This window comes from Trachypithecus francoisi, unplaced genomic scaffold (assembly GCF_009764315.1).
Source record: "Trachypithecus francoisi isolate TF-2019V2 unplaced genomic scaffold, Tfra_2.0 Lachesis_group16, whole genome shotgun sequence".
NCBI lineage: Eukaryota > Metazoa > Chordata > Mammalia > Primates > Cercopithecidae > Trachypithecus > Trachypithecus francoisi.
Window position 1 is genome coordinate 73,796,368 of NW_022681461.1, and position 21,576 is coordinate 73,817,943.

Sequence of the window (21,576 nt, forward strand, 5' to 3'; positions counted from 1 at the left end):
GTCACCTAGGCTGGAGTGCAGTCGTTCAACCACGGCCCGCTGCAGTCTTGAACTGCTGGGCTCAAGTGATCTTCCCACCTCAGTCTCCGGAGTAGCTTAGACCACAGGTGTGTGCCACCATGCCAAGCTATTTTTTTTTAAATTTTTCACAGAGGCAGAGTCTCACTATGTTGCCCAGACTGGTCTCAAACTCCTAGACTCAAATGATCCTCATGCCTTAACCTCCCAAAGTGTTGGATTATAGGCATAAGCCCCCGCACCTGGCCTATTTTTAAAATTTTTTATGTATATCTTTTAGAGATGGGATCTTGCTCTGTTGCCCAGACTGGAGTGCAGTGGTATGATCATAGCTCAGTGCAGCCTCGAACTCTGGACTCACGTGATCCTTCTGCTTCAGCCTCCCATGTAGCTGGGATTACAGGCATGAGGCATTGCACCTGGTCTCCTTGCTTTAAAAAGTTTTTTTGGGGGCGGTAAAATACACATAATATAAAATTTACCATTTAACCATATATAAGTGAACAATTTAGCACCACTAAGTACATTCACAATGTTGTATAACCATCACCACTATCCATTTCCAGTACTTTATCATCATCCCAAATGGAAACTTTGTACCCTTTAAACACTAACTCCTCATTCCCTCTCCCTCTAGACTCTGGTAACCTCTATCTGCTTTCTGTCACTAGGAATTTGCCTACTCTACGCACTTCATCTATGTGGAATCATAATATTTGTCTTTTTACATCTGGCTTCTTTTGCTTAGCATGTTTTCAAGGTTTACTCATGTTGTAGCACGTATCAGAATGTGATTCCTTTTTAAGGCTGAATTATATTCCACTGTATGGATGGATCACATTTTATCCATTCATCTCTTGGTGCAGCCTCTCTGCTTATCAAGCTCCTTTTCATGTTTCAAGTTTCAGTTTAAATGTCACCTCTGGGGTCAGGCGCGGTGGCTCACGTCTGTAATCCCAGCACTTTGGGAGGCCGAGGCTGGTGGATCACGAGGTCAGGAGATCAAGACCGTCCTGGCTAACATGGTGAAACCCCGTCTCTACTAAAAATAAAAAAAATTAGCTGGACGTGGTGGTGGGCGCCTGTAGTCCCAGCTAATTGGGAGGCTGAGGCAGGAGAATGGTGTGAACCTGGGAGGTGGAGCTTGCAGTGAGCCAAGATTGCACCACTGCACTGCAGCCTGGGTGACAGAGCAAGACTCCGTCTCAAAAAAAAAAAAAAAGTCACCTCTGTCATTATTCTCTTTCTTAGTACCCAGTAAGTAAGTATATTATTTATGATTGATTTCATGGCTTTCATTAGTCTCCCCTACTGGACTGTAGATCGGGGAGCTCAGCGACCATACAGCCTTCTTTAGCAGGATCTCACCAGGACATAACACAGTGCCTGGCATACTCAAGGCCTGTGGAAGCACCTTGAGGTCCCCTCAAAAGGCGCTGCAGATGATGGCAGTCACTGTGGAATGGGCTCCTTAACTGCCATCCCAGCTTATCGTGTGGCTGAGCCTTGTAGAAACCCTTGTCCCCTTTTTTGTTTTGTCCCCAAGCTTTATGTCCTTTCCCAGTTCCGAACCTCCTTGCTTTGTCTTCTAGGCCTTCATGCTTGCTTCTCTCTTGGCATGACATCTCTAGGCTTTGATAAAGCAGAAACAGAGACCTTGGGGCTGACTCCTGGTTTCCCCCATTACCTCTGTGTATGGCCCTTATAGGGTGGATGGCCCAGCATGGTGGGCTGATTACAGAAGCAGAATTTCTCCTTTGAGTTGGTCAACAGGGTGGGACATGGTTTCCAAAGTCCATTAATAGCAGAGCCTGATTCTGTAGAGGTGGCCAGCACTTTAACATGTGTAAGATTAATAGATTGGTATTATTTCCCATTTCACAGAGGAGTTTAAGGACCAGGATAAGGAAGTCACTTATTGTAATGCACGAGCTTATGTACCAAGATGAGAGCCCGACGCACTTTTCTAGAAGGCAGCCCCAGTCAGCATACCCTGGAGATGGGAGGTGATGATAAAAAAGCTGGAGGGCGCTAGGAGAGGGGTGCCGAGACAAACACACCTTCACGCACAGTGTGGTCTAGGACCTGGCCAGAAGGGTATTCATTGTTGCCGAGTCAACTCTCCGTCTTTTGAGATTTTTCTTATCTCTACAAAAGTGGAAAGAGTTTGAAAAAGCTTTGACATAAATTGTACCACAATTTAGTGCATTCAAATGAAGAGTGGCAGATAAGCTTCATTACATGGCTGCCTGTGGAGTCTTAGTGCTGGTGTGAAAAGGATCCTGAGACCACATCCAGACTTAGCACAGACGAATGCTGTGATTGACTAATGATGCCACCATGGCTGAGGGAGGAGTGAGTGAGAGCACATTTACCTTGTGTATAGGATCTGTGTTCCAGGTGATAGGATGTTTGCTCATTTGAAATACATTTTCTGGACTGGGCATGGTGGCTTACACCTATAATCCTAGCACTTTGGGAGGCCAGGAAAGGAAGATTGCTTGAGGCCAGGAGTTCAAGACCAGCCTGGAAAACATAGTGAGACCTTGTCTCTGCAAAAAAGTAAAAAATTGTCTGGGTGTGATGGCATGCACCTATAGTCCCAGTTGCTCAGGGGGCTGAGGTAGGAGGATCGCTTGAGCCCAGGAGTTCAAGATTACAGTGAGCTGTGATCATGCCACTGTACTCCAGCGTTGGCAACAGGGGAAGATCCTGTCTCTAAAAACTTTTAAAAAATAGATGAATAAAAATTAAAAATAATTAAATACATTTTCTGGCACCTCACAATATACTGATCTTTTAACACATTTTTTAGAACTGCATTGACTTATCCATTGCATGCAGCAGTTCTGCTGGGTTACGCTTTTGCCAAGTAAATGCCATTAAAATATGTCTCCATATTTGTAAATGGTTGAAGTCATTTGAGTGTGCTGAAAGAGTGATGACATTGGTTATAAGGCTGCCAATAGTAGGGATGGTACATGAGCTTTTGGCTCAGAAAGACCCGTGTAAGTTTTGTCTTAGCCACTAACTAGTTGTGCAACCACTCTGAACCTCTCTAAACTCCAGTTTCCTTTCGTGGAAGGGAATAAAATGGTGTTCATCCCTTAGAGCTATTGTGAAGATTTAATGGGATAATGAATAAAGCCCTTGGCCTTGTGCATAATGCAGAATAGGTATGGCTCAATGTCACGGTCATGAATAAGTGGGCCATTTTCTAGTGAGGAGTGGCAGGTCTCCTTATCAAAAATGTAAGATCTTTCTGAAACTTCTTACTATAAAATGAGAAAGTGTAAAGTTCTTCAGTTTTTACTTTACCTTATTTATTTGTTTTCCATTCAGACATTCTATTTACAACTAGAACATTAGAAGGAAGAGTTTTAATGTTATATTTTGATAAAAAGAAATATTCATATGCAGCTCAAAGCATCAACAAACATTATTGTTACTTCTGCAAATGGAAGATCCTTACAAGAGATCTGCTAAGCTCTTTTTTTCTCCTAACATTCATGCTTTTATGCACCCTACCACCTCCTCTGCAGTTTCTGAAGTGGTTAGATTCCAGTTGTTTCCATACTAGACACTATTTATTGATGATAAGTGTTATGTGAAAAGGAAAATTTTCTTTTTCCTCCAAATGAGCTTTCTCTATGAATACAATCTGAAGAAAATATATTGTTAGTCAAGGCTAAAGTTCATGGAAGAATTTAGAATACAAAATGCATCAAAAAGTAATCTGTTTTTCTTTCTATTGCCTTAAGAGCAAGTAGACTTTTGGGTACTAATGAGCTCATTAGAGCAGTTAATAAACTACTCTTGAGAATGTGCTCCATACTATAACCCTCCCATTTTTCTTTTATGCTTGCAGTAACATTTTCTTTTCTTTTCTTTTTTGAGACCGAGTTTGCTCTTGTCGCCCAGGCTGGAGTACAATGGCACAAACTTGATTCACTGCAACCTCCGCCTTTTGGGTTCAAGTGATTCTCCTGCCTCAGCCTCCCGAGTAGCTGGGATTACTGGCGCCTGCCTCCACACCTGGCTAATTTTTGTATTTTTAGTAGAGATGGGATTTCACCATGTTGGCCAGGCTGGTCTCAAATTCCTGGCCTCAGGTGATCCTCCTGCCTCGGCCTCCCAAAGTGCTGGGATTACAGGGGTGAGCCACTGTGCCTGGCCACATTTTTTTTTTAAAAATAATTTCAACTTTTATTTTAGATTCAGGGGGCACATGTGCAAGTTTGTTACAAGGGTATATTGCGTGATGCTGAGATTTGGGATATGAATGATCCTGTCACCTATGTAGTGAGCATGGTACCCAACAGTTAGTGTTTCAACCCCCTTCCTCCCTCCTCCCTCTATTTGTCCTCCATGTCTATTGTTCCCACCTTTATGTCCATGAATACCCAATGTTTAGCTCCCACTTATGTGAGAGAACATGTGGTATTTGATTGTCTGTTCATGCATTAATATGCTTAGAATATTAGAATTTTCTGTTCCTGCCTTAATATGCTTAGGATATTAGAAGTGGCCTCCAGCTGCATCTATGTTGCTGCAAAGGACATGATTTTTTTTATGGTTGTGTAGTATTCCATGGTGTACATGTACCACATTTTCTTTATCCAGTCCACCATTGATGGGCATCTAGGTTGATTCCATGTCTTTGCTATTGTGAATAGTGCAGCGATTAACATACAAGTGCATGCATCCTTTTGATTGAACGATTTATTTTCTTTTGGATATATACCCAGTAATGGGATTGCTGGGTTGAATGGTAGTTCTGTTTTAAGCTCTTTGGAAAGGAATTTGGAGATTTCTCACGGTGACTGAACTAATTTACGTTCCCACCGACAGTGTATAACCATTCCCTTTTCTCTGTAGCCTTACCAGCATCTGTTGTTTTTTGACTTTTTAATGATAGCCATTCTGACTGGAGTGAGATGGAATCTCATTGTGGTTTTGATTTGCATTTCTCTGATGATAAGTGATGTGGAGCATTTTTTCATATGTTTCTTGATCGTTTGTGTGTCTTCTTTTGAGACATGTCTGTTCATGTCTTTTGCCCACTTTTTAATGGAGTTATTGTTGTTTGCTTGTTGAATTGTTTAAGTTCCTTATAGATTCTGGATATTAGACCTTTGTCAGATGCACAGGTTGCAAATATTTTATCCTGTTCTGTAGGCTATCAATTTCCTCTGTTGATAGTTTATTTTGCTGTACAGGCTCCTTAGTTTAATTAGGTCCCGCTTGTCAACTTTTGTTTTTGTTGCAATTCCTATTGAGGACTTAATAATAAACTATTTCCCAAGGCTGATGTCCAGAATGGTGTTTTGTAGTTTTTCTTCCAGCATTCTTACAGTTTGCATTCTTATATTTAGGTCTTTAATCCATCTTGAATTAATTTTTATATATGGTGAAAAAGTAGGGGTCCAGTTTCATTCTTCTGCATATGGCCAGCCAGCTAGCCTAGCACCATTTATTGCACAGGGAGTCCTTTCCCCAATGCTTGTTATTGTTGACTTTTCTTGTGGAAGATGTGGCTTCATTTCTGGGTTCTCTATTCTGTTCCATTGGCCTCTTGGCCTATGTGTCTGTTTTTGTACCAGTACTATGCTGTTTTGGCTACTGTAGACTTATAGTGTAGTTTGAAGTCTGGTAATGCAATGCCCCGGCTTTGTTTTTTTTTTTTCAGACATGAGGTCTCAGTTGTGTTGCCCAGGATGGAGTGTGGTGGTGCAATCATGGCTCAGTGCACCCTCAAATTCTTGGGCCTAAGACATCTTCCTGCCTCTGTCTCCCGAGTAGCTGGGACTACAGGCATGGGTCACCATGCTTGGCTAATTAACATAAACTTTTTTCTTTTTTTTTCTTTTTTAAGAAACAGTGTCTTAACATGTTGCCCAGGCTGGTCTTGAACTGCTGGGGTCAAGTGATCCTCATGCCTTGGCCTTCCAAAGTACTAGGATTATAAGAGTGAGCTACTGCGCCCAGCCTTGTTCTTTCTGCTGTATAACATTATCTAAGTTCAACTTGCTAGATATTGAGACATTAGATTCCAACCTCCATCATGAGTGATATGTGTAATTTAGTGCCCAAGGGATCCTGGAATGAGGGGCCAACCTCAGCAGTCAGATTCATGGTTATATACAGACATGCTGCAAGATGCATGAAACTTTGTTGAAGATTCCTTAGACCATGTTACTTACATAGGAACGTCACAAAGATTAATGTTTAAAATAATGTTTGTAATTCAAAGGACTGCAGGGGATATTTAAAAATACAGGGTATATGCATAGCCCAGAAAGAGCTTACCATTTAGTCGGGGAGAGAACACTTTCACAGATGAAACAAATGAAGAAACTATAGGTATCACGCTGAATTATCTGATTTGGAACGTAAGCATTGTGCAGACCCTGGTGTTAATCTGCCTGGACTGTTTAGGCCCTTACAACCTACCACATTCCACTAATTTCCAATTGGTGTGCTAGCCTTCTGATCGGATTCCAAGGCATGCTAGAGACTTATTTCTGTTATTGTTGGGTAAAGATGAAAACTGACTCGAATGTGATTTTCTTCAGTTTTTAGCACTTGCTTCTGCTCTTTTGCAAAGCTTTACATATAGCACTGCTTATTTTTCTGGGGAGATTTTATTTTGGGGTCAATATCAGTAAGTGGAATGGGTCCATCATTCATTCCTCTAGCAGATGGCAAAAAGTCTGCCTGAATTTATTGGCATTGTTGGTCACTTTTTTTCTTTCTCAGCTTGTTATTTATTGATCTCTAAACAGTCTTAGATGGAGCCTTTATATTACTAGATTCTTTCTGTCATCAATCTATGTTATTGTGCTGATGTGTATAATAAACGGCAGCCAATATGGGTGACATTTGTGATACAGTCAGTTGTTGATTAGATGCCGTAAGTTGCCTGTACCTTTCATCAAAGAAATTTCCTTCTGGACTATTTCCTTGGTAGAATATGAAAGCTGGCCCTGTGGATAAACATTTTTATCTTCAAGATATGAGATATAAGTTATATTATAAATTTGGCCCTTGAAACCAGCACAATACATTCTCCCCCACTCCCCTGGGAGTCCTATTTTGAAGCTCATTATTTGAAAAAATCACAGACAATGGGAGAGTAAGGGAAAATTCCCAGCCATGCTCATAATTAGTTGACTGTATTTCTGATGCAGATGCAAACGTTGTTACTTAATAACGTAATTAGCCAGAAAAACATGTGCTTTAATGAATGCCCCTATGCATATGCAATGCAAATTTGTGCTGCTTATTTTTTCTTCCTTGGGAGTATAAACTGCTTTTAAATGTTTATTTCCTTGTGATAGTACGAGTTTTGGGGTCTTTTAATGTATGAAATAGGATTATATTTTTATTTCCCACTGTGGTCTCTGTTGGATTGATTTTTGAGTATTTCTTAGTAGGAACTACCTACTTTCTTGGATGCCATTTGGTCTGAGCAGAAGTGGCAGTAGTTGGGAATATCTGTGATGGGGTCATGTTCTAGGCAAGCCCCAGGCCAGACTCTAATGTCATACATAGGGTTAAACATCAGGCCCAAGAAGGTTTCAGGGAGTCACAGAGCTACAGGAGACATCTATTCCCAGCAGTCCTCTTGCTCTTGGAAAGTTGTTGGAGACAAGATTGGGCAGGAGGCGTTGTCATCGAACCCTTCCAGACTGACTTGAATGCTTATTCAGGCAACCTTTTCTCTTTAGGTTTTAGCCAACCTATAAGGTTAAAGAACCGAGTCAGGGCCTAGGTGGAGCCTAGGTGAAGCTTTGTGGTGAAGCTGCCCAGGTTTACTGGACCTGGACTTTGAGGTCACACAAACCACAGTTTGAATATCAGCTCTTTTACGAGTGATGTGACTTTGAATGTGACGTAAGCTCTTAGGGCCTCCATCTTCCTATCTGTACACTATATGAGAAAACCCCACCTACCTTGGAGGATTTTCTTTTTTGTTTTTGTTTTTCTGGGACAGGGTCTCTGTCACTTAGGTTGGAGTGCAGTAGTGCGATCTTGGCTCACTGCAGCTTGCACCTCCTGGGCTCAAGTGATTCTCCCACCTCAGCCTCCCGAGTAGCTGGGACTACAGGCACGAGCCACCAATGCCTGGCTAGTTATCGTATTTTTATTTTTATTTTTAAAATTTTTTTGTAGAGATGGGTTTTTGCCATGTTGCGCAGGCTAATCTTGAATTCCTGAACTCAGAGTGATCTGCCCTCCTCAGCTTCCCAAAGTGCTGGGATTACAGGCATAAGCCACCTCACCTGGCTACTTTGTAGGATTTTCTGTTGGAATAAATAAGGTAGTGTGTATCTAGTAGACTACCTTGTGTTTGGGAGTATTTCAATGAATGCTATATTCTCTCTCTTTCTCTCTCTTTCTTCCCTTCCCTTCCCTACCTTTCCTTCCTTCCCTTTCCTTCCTTCTCTTTCCTTCCTTCCCTTCCTTCCTTCCTTCCTTCCTTCCCTTCTTCCTTTCTTTTCCTTTCCTTTTCCTTTCTTTTCTTCCTTTTTCTTTCATTCCTTTCTTTTCTTTCTTTCTTTTCCTTCCTTCTCCTTTCCTTCTCCTTTCCCTCTCTCCTCCCTCTCCTTTCCTTCTCCTCTCCCTCTCCCTCTCCTTTCCCTCTCTTCTCCCCTCCTCTCCCCTCCCCTCTCCTATCCTTCTTTAATTTCTGAGATGGAGCCTCACTCTATTGCCCAAGCTGGAGTGCAGTGGTGCAATCTTGGCTCACTGTAACCTCTGCCTCCTAGGTTTGAGCGATCCTCCTTCCTCAGCCTCCCAGATAGCTGGGATTACAAGTATGCGCCACCACACCTGACTGATTTTTATATTTTTAGTAGAGATGGAGTTTCAGCATGTTTGCCAGGCTGGTCTTGACCTCCTGGGCTGAAGCAATCCTCCTGCCTTGGCTTCTGAAAGTGTTGGGATTACAGGCGTGAGCCACCATGCCTGGCTGAATGCTATTATTATTAAAATTATTGAGGCCTGAATAACTTTCTTATAATTCCCTGCCACAAGATTGATACTGGTTTTTGTGGGGCTTCTTCTCAGCTCTCATCTACTTGGTATTTGGTGCATGTGAATTACCTGTGTTGGATAATAAATATAGAAGTAATTTGGGAGGCCGAGACGGGCGGATCACGAGGTCAGGAGATCGAGACCCTCCTGGCTAATACAGTGAAACCCCGTCTCTACTAAAAATACAAAAACTAGCCGGGCGAGGTGGCGGGCGCCTGTAGTCCCAGCTACTCGGGAGGCTGAGGCAGGAGAATGGCGTAAACCCGGGAGGCGGAGCTTGCAGTCAGCTGAGATCCGGCCACTGCACTCCAGCCTGGGCGACAGAGCGAGACTCCGCCTCAAAAAAAAAAAAAAAAAAAAAAAAAAAAGAAGTAATATAGTAATATAATAAATATAGAAGTATAGAATATGTCTGTCCTGTTATTTGGACGTAGGATCTAGTGATGTCTGGTTTCTTCCTGAGGGGCTGGTGGCATATCATAGCAGCATTTATTGCATCTTGAACTGTGATAAAGTAGTAGCAAGCTATCAATGAACAACGGTGTAAAACATGTTTTTAAGCGGGCCTTGCGGAGGTACAAGAATTATAAGACAAAAACTCTGTCCTTGAGGAACTGTCCATATATTTGGGAAGATAGGTATGTATTCATAAAAAGACACTAAATCCGCGAGGCATGAAATAAAGGTCATATGAACAGTATAGATAATACTTGTATAAGAATAGATAATACTCGGCTGGGTGATGGCTCACGCCTGTAATCCCAGCACTTTGGGAGGGCGAAGTGGGCAGATTTCATGAGCCCAGGAGTTTGAGGCCAGCCTGGGCAACATGGTGAAACCCCATATTTACAAAAAATACAAAATTTAGCCATATGTGGTGGTGCACGTGTGAGGTCCCAGCTACTTGGGAGGTTGAGCTGGGAGGAGCACTTGAGCCCAGGAGGTCAAAGCTGTGGTGAGCTGTGATTGTGCCACTGCACTCCAGCCTTGGCGACAGGAGTAAGGCCCTGTCTCAAAACAAAACAAAAATCCCAAAACAACAGAAAGAATAGATAATACTCTATACTTCCTATATCTCTAAGTAATAGTCTCTAGGTAATAGTCTTGATTCCACCCCGCTTCTCACCCTCACATCCAAACTATCACCACGAACATTCAGTTCTGCTTCCAGAATACATCGCAAATCCATCTCTTCCTTCCATTTCCATCCCCTCTGAAGTCCATCCAAGAAGTCCATCTCTCGATTGAACTACTGCTGTAGACCCTGGCTGATGTCTTTTTTTTTTATTCCTATTCTTCTCCCAACCTTTCTCTACCTAACAGCCGAAGTGGTCTTTTAAAAACCTAAATCAGATTTTTCATTCCCATACTTAAAACCCAACAAGAGCTTCCATTGCTTTTAAAATAAAGCCCAAGATATTTAAGGCCCTGTGTGGTTTGGCTCTGCTTTTTTCTCCGTCTTCATCTCATGCCGGTCTCCCTCTCACTAACTAGGCGCCTGCCACACAGGTTGCTTTTCCCTTTTTGGAACCCACCAAGAGCTTTCTTACCTCAGGGTCTTTGCATTGGTGCTTTCATTTGATTGAAATATTCTTCCTTCGGTCCCAAACATCGCTGGCTCATTGCCATCCTTCAGGTCCTAATGTATGTGTTATTTCTTCAGAGAGTTCAGATCATTCTGACTACTACTCTATTTAAAAAGTTTTTCTGGGAGGATCACTTGAGGTCAGGAGTTTGAGATTAACCTGGTCAACATGATGAAACTCTTGTCTCTTCTAAAAATACTAAATTCGCTGGGTATGGTTGCAGGCACCTGTAATCCCAGCTACTCAGGAGGCTGAGGCAGGAGAATTGCTTGAACCCAGGAGACGGAGGTTGCAGTGAACTAAGATTGCACCACTGCACTCCAGCCTGGGTGACAGAGTGAGACTTCATCTAAAAAAAAAAAAAAAAAAAAAAATTGTAGGCCGGGCATGGTGGCTTATACCTGTAATCCTAGTATTTTGGGAGGCTGAGGCAGGTGGATCGCTTGAGCTCAGGAGTTCAAGACTAGCCTGGACAACATGGCGAAACCCCATCCCTACTAAAATTACAAAAAATTAGCTGGGCATCGTGGCGCATGCCTGTAGTCCCAGCTACTTGGGAGGCTGAGGCATGAGAATCACTTGAATCCGGGAGGCAGAGGTTGCAATGAGCTGGGATCGTGCCACTGCACTCCAGCCTGGGCAACAGAGTGAGACTGTCTCAAAACAAACAAACAAACAAACAAAAACAAAAATAAACAAAAAACAAAAAAACGTTTTTTGAAGCTGAGGCCGGTAAGATCACTTAAGTCTGAGAGTACGAGACCAGCCTGGGCAATATAGAGAGACCCCGTCTCTACAAAGAACTGAAAAATTAGCTGGGCATGGTGGTACATGCCTGTGGTCCCAACTCCTTGGGAGGCTGAGGTGGGAGGATTTCTTGAGCCCTGGAGGTCAAGGCTGTGGTGAACTGTGATGGCGCCACTGTACTCCAGCCTGGGCAGAGTTGGAACAACATTTTTCTTTTTCTTTTTGAGATGGAGTCTCACTCTGTTGCCCAGGCTGGAGTGCAGTAGCACGATCTCAGCTCACTGCAACCTCTGCCTCCTGGGTTCAAGTGATTCTTGTGCCTCAGTCTCCTGAGTAGCTGGGATTACAGGCGCACATGCCACCACGCCCAGGTAATTTTTGTATTTTTGGTAGAGATGAGGTTTTGCCATGTTGGCCAGGCTGGTCTCAAACTCCTGGTCTCAAGTGATCTGCCTGCCTCAGCCTCCCAAAGTGCTGGGATTACAGGTGTGAGCCACCATGCCCAGTCAACTTTCGAGAAGCTGTGGGTGTAGGGAAAAGAATACAACTGACATGTCTTCAACTCCTGGCCATCCCATAATTGCCTGTGTAACTTTGAACGTATCATTCAATCATTTTGAGCTGTCTTTGCCTGTACTGTGGGGAAAATAACCCTTAACATGGATGGGTATTGTGAATAGTAATGCTTTATACTTAGGATCTGTTGGAATGCATATGATGACAAATGGTAGCCATTTGTACCAGGATTTCATTCAGATTCTCAGCTGAGGGTGTGCACCAAAATCAAATTTGGAGCTTTGTAGAAATTTGGATACCAAGAACCCAATTCAGTACTACTGAATCAGAAGAGTTATCTCTGGGTGGGTGTGGGACTGCAGTACGTGCGTTTTTCTAAAGCTTCCCAGGGGATTCAGATGTATAGCTGTTAGAATCATGCATTTAATCCAAGCCATGCTGGAATCCTCTCTAAATGTCTCTTGCTGAGGGACTGTCCAACTTGAATAGCTCTGTTAATGGGGAACTCACAGAGCCACAGGTCCAAGCTGCTTCCTAATAGGGCATCCACCTGAGCCTCTGAGCCTTAATCCTTAGATAACAAGTTATTGATTTCTTATCAATTGGGTAATATTTGTTATTAATTTTTTAAAAAAATCTTGCAGTCCCAACCAAAGTCATCATGCCTTCCGTTATTCTTAGTCACATCCAAGATGGAAGCCAATCTAGTTATCTTTTGTACTTTTATCCCTTTTGTGTTTGTGCTTCTCCCCTAATCCAATGACTTGCGCTGGGTTCCCTCCCAGACTTCTCCACTGAGCACTTTAACATTCCACCTTCAGTGTACACGAACCTATACCTCCAACCTCTTTAGCGATGGCCCCTCTACTTCCTGCTGTAACTGAACTCCGTCTTAAATTAGAAGATGTTTCAGATGTCAACAATGTGACTAGGCAGTCTTATGAAACATTAACCATCTCTTTGGTTGGTTGCTTGTGTACACACAAATATATTCATTCTTGGAATGTCTTGGGCCATTAAATACATCTGAAGGTTTGATGGGAAAACATGATGAGGGCCAAGGAGTCTTGTGTCTGGTGAATATGCATGAAAAGGGAACCAAAGCTCTGTGGGCAAACCTGGCACATGAGAGGTAGACAGGGTTGGAAATTAGATGAGATCCTGCTCTGGGAAACCTCCCTCCTAGAAATAACTCTGGGGTCCTGCACCAGACCAAGCATCCACAATGGAATGGAAAAGAGTATAATTCCATTAAATCCACACATTCTGTATCAGAGGCTCATTTAAAAGAAGCCATCTATTTCTAAGGCCAAGGATGGCTGGTGGGGATATGGGAACAGATTATATGATTTTCTCTAGTTTGAATGCTGTTATCTCAATAAAAGGACTTCTGTTTAAAAAGGCTGGATGTCAGGAGGGCTTAATTTTCTTGACTTTCTACAGATTGGGGAGAAAATCACAAATCAGAATGAATGCCTTGTTTTCTTTTTTTTTTTTGTCTCACCGTACAATAACAGATTTTTTTTTTCTTTCTGTGTTTAGGTATAACTGGGACTATTGGTGACATTTGAAATTATTACAGCCATCTTATTTTATATTTATTATGCTTTTTCCATGAGCACTATCGCGTGATATGAAACATTAGTATGCTTTACTTCCTCCCTTCAACTCATTGCTCTGGTTTTATTGAAATCATTTAAAATTATATTTTTATTATTATTTTACATTGTTCAACGTTTAGTTCTAGAATCCTTTACTAATAGTTATGTCAAGCTCTACAATCACATTTAAATAATTATGGAGACATCCATACATCTTGCTGATTTCATTGTTCCTTGGTGTTTTTTCTAAAACCTGTCTGTGCTGCACTTATTCTTACGATATTTGTTCTGATTCATCTTTTTAATTTTTTTTCCCAGAAAAGATACATGGGTTGATTTTTAAAAGTTCTGAAATATCTAAAAATGACTTTCTTGGGCTCTTAAGTGAAGTATAGTTTGACTGGGTCTAGAATGGTCATGTCATAGTCTTTTACCTTTAGATAGTTCTCTGTAAATATTTAATTGTCTTTTAGTAGTCAGTTGTAGGGAAAAAAATTTCATATCAGTTTTGTAATTCCAGGTTTATCTCCTCCTGTGCAACTGACTTTTTTCTTTGAAAGGTACATATAAGTTGAATCTGTAGGCGATAAATACTTTCTCCATTAATTTGCTTTAAAAAGTTCAGAGATTTTGAATATATTCTATTTAACAATCAATTGGCAATAATTGCTACAATTGCATTATCATCTACTCTGGGGTTGATGATCTGAAGATGCATAGGAAATGTACCAGAGAACTGTAATATTTAAAAGAATGCTAAGATATATTATTTCATAGATCAATGAATTCTTTATAAGTAAGTAATCTCATAATTTGACTATTCTCTATGTGTGCATGTTTAGAAATTTAATTAAATTCAGACATACTTATATTGGATTATTTGATGGGGTTAGTGTTTTCTCTTTTCATGTTTGAGTTGCCTCTATCACTATTAAGTATTTATTTTAAAGATATGAATTGTAGGGTTGGAAGTCAGGGCTTATAACCAGTGCTGTGTTGGTTTCCAATGCAGAGATCAACTGTGGCAACCCTCCAGAAATGCGGCACGCCATCTTGGTAGGAAATCACAGCTCCAGCCTGGGCGGTGTGGCTCGCTATGTCTGTCAAGAGGGCTTTGAGAGCCCTGGAGGAAAGATCACTTCTGTTTGCACAGAGAAAGGCACCTGGAGAGAAAGCACTTTAACATGCACAGGTACAGATTCTGTTCTTCTGGGCTCCTGCTACCCAGGAACAAAACATCCAGTGGGAGCCGAGGACCTAAAACTGTCTGATTGCTGCTTCACTCTACATACTGCATCCAGCTCTGCTATTTACCTGGTTGTGCACCTGGCTTTAGATTTGTCAGCTAAATCCTGAAGATTTAGAGGGTGGATTGGAAAAATAAGTTGGATGGAAAATGTTATGCATCCATCTTTTGAGACTCACCTTAAATCGCTGTGATTCCTGTCCCCTCTGCTTGACTGGCTGAGACATTTTTCTCCATGAACCATTTTCTCAGAGGGGCATACTCCTAACTTAACACCTGTTGACCGTTTTTCAGAGAAAAGGTGGTATGATGAAAAATGGCTTTTTAATGTTTATTGTGTTAACACACATAAAACATAAAATTTATCATCTAATATAGTTTCATTTCTTTTTTTTGAAATGGAGTCTTGCTTTGTCACCCAGGCTGGAGTGCACTAGCGTGATCTCAGCTCACTGCAACCTCCGCCTCCTGGGTTACAGTGATCAAGTGATTCTTGTGCCTCAGCCTCCTGAGTACCTGGGATTACAGGTGCCTGCCACCATGTCCGGCTAATTTTTGTATTTTAAGTAGAGACAGGGTTTCACCACGTTGCCCAGGCTGGTCTCCAACTCCAGGCCTCAAGCGATCTGCCTTCTTAGGCCTCCCAAAGTGCTGGGATTACAGGTGTGAGCCACTATGCCTGGCTTACCATCTAATATAGTTTAGATGTTTGTCTCCTCCATATCTCATGCCAAAATGTGGTCTTCAGTGTTGGAGGTGGGGCCTGGTGGGAAGTGTTTGGGTCATGGGGCCAGATCACTCAGGAATGGCTTTGTGTCCTCCCCTTGGTGATGAATTCTTGCTGTTAGTTCACATGAGAACTTTAAAAGTTAAAGTTGTTAAAGGGAGCCTGGCACCTCCTTCTCTCTCTTTGGTTCCCTGTCTTGCCGTTTGACATGCCTGCTCCCTCTTCACCTTCTGCCATGATCATCAACTTCCCAAGGCCCTCACCAGAAGCAGATGCTGGTGCCATGCTTCCTGTATAGCCTGCAGAACCAGGAGCCAGATAAACCTCTTTTCTTTATAAATTACCTGGTCTCAGGTATTCCTTTATAGCAACATGAAACTGATGAATACACCATCTGAACTATTTTTAAGTGTGCAGTTCAGTAGTGTTTGTTTATGTATACTCATGTTGTTGCACAACCAATCTCCAGAACTTTCTCATCTTGCAGAACTGAAACTTTATACCCATTAAACAACAACTCCCCATTTGCCCCTCCCCACAGCCCTGGAATGTCACCCTTCTACTTTCTGTCTCTTGTGAATTTGACTACTGTAGGTATCTCATATGGTACTTGTCCATTTGAGACTGGCTTATTTCACTAAGCATAATGTCTTTAAGAAACATCCATGTTGTAACATGTGTCAACATTTCCTTTCTTAAGGCTAATAGTCCATTATATGAGTATCCCACATTTTGTTTATCCATTCATCTGTTGATGGACACTTGGGTATGTTCCATCTTTCGGCTATGATGAATAATGCCGCTATGAAACGTGTGTACAAATATCCCTTTGAGACCCTGTTTTCAATTCTTTTGGATATATACACAGAAGTGGAATTGCTGGTGAAAACAAGTTTTGAAGCCTGGTGCAGTGGCTCATGCCTGTAATCTCTGCACTTTGGGAGGCTGAGGCAGGTAGATCACTTGAGGTCAGGAGTTCAAGACCAGCCTGGCCAACATGGCAAAACCCTATGTCTACTAAAAATACAAAAATTAGCTGGGTGCAGTGGCTCACACCTGTAATCCCAGCACTTTGAGAGGCCAAGGCAGGAGGATTGCTTGACCCCAGGAGTTCAAGACCAGCCTGGAAGACATAGTGAGACTCTATCTCTACAAAAAATTAAAAATTTGCCAGGTGTGGCTGCGCACACCTGTAGCCCCCACTACTTGGATGGCTGACGCAGGAGAATTGCTCGAACCCAGGAGACAGTTGTGAGCCAAGATCACATCCCTGCACTCCAGCCTGGGGAATAGAGTGAGACTCTGTCTCAATAAAAAAAGGAGTTTTGAGACTTCAGTTCATATTCTAGCAATGCCATATATTAGCTGTGTGTCATTAGGTGAGGCATTCTGAGCCTCAGTTTCCTCATCTATAAAAGAAGGAAATAAAATCTGTTTTTCTTACTTCAAAGAGTGTTGAAAAGGAATCGAATAAGATAATCTGTGGGGCACATTTTAGAAAACTGAAAACACCATGCACATGTTAGTCTTTTTCCTAAAGTTGTTAGCGTCACGTGAAGATCTTCTCATGAATCAGAAGCGTGCACTTCTACATGATTCATTTCACACCTCTGCCTCTGAGGGACAAGGTGAGAAAAGGCAGTGATTCTTACCATTTATGATGGTTGATGAGAAGATATGACAAATGGTTGTCACATAGTCCCTGGGAATATATTTCTGGCTGTTGACTTGCTTGGCTCTGAAGACAGGTCTCTGAAGAGTGAAATCTCCAGGAGCTTTGATCTGGGTCTCTGCTTTGACTAGCAGCAGAATTGTGGTCTTGCTCACCAATATTTTCCATCGGAAAGTCTAGCCAGAGAAAACAAGACATGTAGGCCCCTGGGGATTATTTGTCCATAGGCAATGGTTCATAATTATGTTGGGGATGGGAATTTGAGGAAATCTGCCCATTCACTCAATAGATACCTATTTAGCATGCACTATATGTCAGGTACTTTGTCGGCATGACCCTCTTGGAATTTACAGTGAAACAGGGGAAACAGACCTTTTCCCCAAAGATATGCACATACACATTCACATATAACGTTTTACAAGTAACAAGGTGTTCCTGGACCTCTGAAATCCTTGAGTAAAGCATTCTTGGAATAGATGGAAAGCTCAGCTCTGCCGTTGAGGCCCTGTGTGTGCCATGCAATTCCTACATTTGGTTATCTCCATCACGAATTCAAGAGGATGTAGGCCAGAGACTGCCATCGGAAAAACAAAAAAGGGTAGAGCTGGATGAGAACCCAGAGATATAATGCGTCTTCTCTTAGAGAGGTCTCATTGACTTGCCCAGCCTGCACAGAGGAGCAAGGGCAAACGTGTAACCGATACCAAAGACTCTAGGGTTCCAGTCTTAATAATTGGAGCTAATGCCATGCTGGACTAGACTGATGGTCACTCCAACCTATCATGGCATTTGCAAAAGCACCTCCAACAGTTATTTGGAGGAAGTGAGGTAGCTGCCTCCTGGAATGCTGAATTCAACGTTTTGGGGAAGTATTTCCGACACAGAGCAACTGCTGGAGTCACTTGGTAAGAGCTGCGTATAGCTTCTGAGCCTCAGCCATTTCCTTCATTGCTCAAGCTGCTCTGCCTCCACCATTCAGCAGTCAATGGGGGTATAAGAATTAGTCACTGCATGAAAAACCAGTGGATCTGCATGGGGCATAGTAAGCTATTAATTAGCTGATGCTTGTAGAGCACTTTGAAGAACAAACATGTTATGTAACTGCTAATTATAATTACCATCCTCAGCCTGCTACCTTTCACAAAGTCTGTGGCTCCAGCTGCAGCTGTTTCCATGGGTTTATGCGAGCTTTGATTTAAGGAAAGAAAAGGCATTTTCCCTGAGAGCTGTGATCTTTCTGTGAGGAGGCCTTTATGCCCTCAATCAGGATTGGCAGCTAAATTCAATTTCCGCAGATAAAGGGGATGATTTACATGATGATTAATTCATGGTGCAGTGCAGATGATCTCTGGGTGGGTAGGTAGGAGAGGCTTCTGGAAGTGTAGTGAGCGCTGCTGATTACCATGGCTCTTCCTCAGCTATCCCTCTTCTTTTTTCTTTTCCCTGTTTTTCACTTTTTACCTATTTCTTCACTCCCCTCATCCCAACTGTCTCTGTGTATTTGTTGTTGTTGTTGGAGATGGAGTCTCACTCTCACCCAGGTTGAAGTGCAGTGATCACAGCTAACCACAGCCTCAAACTCCTGGGCTCAAGATATCCTTCTGCCTCAGCCTCCCAAGCAGCTGGGACTACAGACATGACCCACCATGCGTGGCTAAATTTAAAAAAATTTTTTTGTAGAGATGGGGGTCTCACTATGTTGCCCAGGTTGGTCTCAAACTGCTAGCCTCAAGCCATCCTCCTGCCTGTGTGTATTTTATATTTCCCTTGCTTAATATTCACTTTTGGCTTCCCCTCTCATCTTTTTCTACTTTTCTGCTTCTCTCTGAATGCCTCCTACGTCTGTCCTGTTTTCACTGTTTATCTTCCTGTACTTACATGTTTAGTTCCAAACTGGGTAGAATAATTTATCTTTACCTGGGTTGTTTTTAATTACCTTTAAAAATATTTTTGACTGGTCTTTTGGATTAGTAGCACAAATCCATATGTGCTTTTAATGAGGTATGAGCTCTATCAAGATGGTGGGACTTTTTTTCCCCACCCCCTGCAAGGCCAGTTTGGACTGGAAACTCCAGACAGCTGGGAATTAGGCAATCACTTTAGTGTCTGGAAAAACCCCAGGTGGAAGCTTGATGTTAATGAGTCAGTTTACCTCAAGATCAAAGAGACTGATTCATTCTTGATAAGACTTTCCCTGGCTTTCATTCTGCACAGGCCATTTGGCTTTTCATGTTTAGAATCTGGGTTAATGATTATAAGGCTGACGCTCACTCACTCCACGATCTCGGAAGGGTAACATCTCTGCCGGGACAGAGGCTGTTTATCGCTAGGATCCTTTCTGTGCCCCTAAACTGCTCCGGGCACTGCTCAGATGCCTCCAGGACACTGTTAGCCTGTGTCCCTTCTGTTTGGCTGGTGACCCTCTTCTCCGGCCACTGGGTGCTCACTTACAGCCATACACATTTCAGATGGAACAGAAAGGTCAGCCGAAATAGATGGATACATTTACATAAATAGCCACATGGTCAGATGTATTGGAATATGTGAATGAGGTTTGGACCATCAAGCATTATAGCTACTGCTGGCTGAGCATGAATGTACATACCCAAGGCTCAACCAGGGGCCTTAGTGCTCAATTTCATTTCATCCTCTTCAAACCCTTTTGAAGTAAGCTTTGTTATTTTCATTTCATAGATGAGTAATCTGAGACTCATAAAGGTTAAATGACTTTTACTGGTCACTCAATAATTAGCAAATGGGAGAGCCAGGATTTGAACTGAGGCCTGTAAGCCCAGAAAGCCCACATTCTTTCTCCTACATCAGCGTCTCCCAAGCTTGAATTATTTGTATACCACCCTGACACAATGTTTGCCATAATAAGAGTATTATTTACTTAGAATGTTTCCTTAAACAATATAACCTTAAACTTATAATTCAAATTTATTAAGGACAATATATGTGATCTCATGAGTCCGATGAAGTAGGTGTATTTTTCTGATATACACAAAAACCGATACATAGCGAACAGATAAAAATGTATTCCTGGCTGGGCACGGTGGCTCACGCCTGTAATCCCAGCACTTTGGGAGGCCGAGGGGGGTGGATCACCTGAGGTCAGGAGTTTGAGACCAGCCTGGCCAACATGGTGAGATTCTGCCTCTACTAAAGATATAAAAATTAGCTGGGTGTGGTGGCACATGCCTGTAGTCCCAGCTACTCGGGAGGCTGAGGCCGAGGATTGCTTGAACTCAGGAGGCGGAGGTTGTAGTGAGCTGAGAACACGCCACTGCACTCCATCCTAGGTGACAGTGCAAGACTCCGTCTCCAAAAAAAAAAAAAAAAAAAGTATTTGTGTGCCACCAAAAATCATCCCAAAGTGTGCAATATATTTTACAGTGATGTACTCTAAGCCATGCTACTTCTACTTATTTTATGTGAATCTAAGACTTCAAAGAAAGAAAGGAAACACATTAAAACTTTTATAGCCAAACACACATTTATTCAAGTAGCCACTGTGGGAAGCCATACCCTGATTTCTCTGGTGCTGCCGTTATCATCATATGTTTGCCTTGGAATCCTGTTTGAGAATAGCCTTTGGAGGTAGTTTATGAGCCGTATTAGAAGATCAGTTACATTCCTTTTGAACTCAGATGCTGTTTTGACTAGAAATGATACTGAGCTCGCTTGACCATCTGTTTGGGTCACCTGGATTTATTCTGTATGACCTTTTGCTGTTTCCAGAAATAAAGAAAAAGGATATAAAATTGTAAACCAAGGGAGTACACTAGACCAGCCCCTATCCTTGCACAGTGGGACTTCTGAAAGAGTAGTCTGGGCTCACTGTCTTGTTCCCTCCCCTCCAATGCTCTTCTCAGCCTACTGGGGGGAAACCAGGCATTGAACACCCCCACTTCACTATAGCATCTCACCAAGGTGACTGATGACCACCTAACTGCCAACTTCATATTCCAGTTTCAGCTCTCATCCTTCTCAACCTTTCCACAACATTTAGCATTGTGGATCATTTATCCATCCATTCAACTAGTCAACCAAATAATACATATTTTTAATATCTATATTTAAAGCACTATACTAGGACCTGAGGATAGAGAGAGAAACATGGTCTTTGCCATTGTAAAGTTACATTCAGGAGAGGTAGTCATTATATAATGATTTACATATTTAGTTAACGTAATAAGTACCACATAGAGAAATACTAGATGCTAACAAAATATCAAAATACGTAACATTATATATATCTATACCTATCTATATATACATAACATTATATATATATGTATGTGTGTACACACACACACACACACACACACACAGTAAAGCAAAACAAAGGCACTTACTTTATCACCCACTGAAGCTTTCTTTCCCCAAATCCAATGAGAGTTCAGCTGGATGCTATGTGGGCC

General features: G+C 42.1%; 1 protein-coding gene across 7 annotated transcripts in view; it reads left to right on the plus strand.

Annotated features, from left to right (window-relative positions):
• Window positions 1–21,576, plus strand: part of SUSD1 (sushi domain containing 1) — a 143,226-nt gene that overhangs the window by 36,505 nt on the left and 85,145 nt on the right. For all 7 annotated transcript variants that reach the window (XM_033237815.1, XM_033237818.1, XM_033237812.1 and 4 more), the window contains one exon: window positions 14,520–14,699. In XM_033237815.1, coding sequence (XP_033093706.1) covers window positions 14,520–14,699 — 180 coding nt within the window. The remainder of the gene's footprint in view (window positions 1–14,519; window positions 14,700–21,576) is intronic.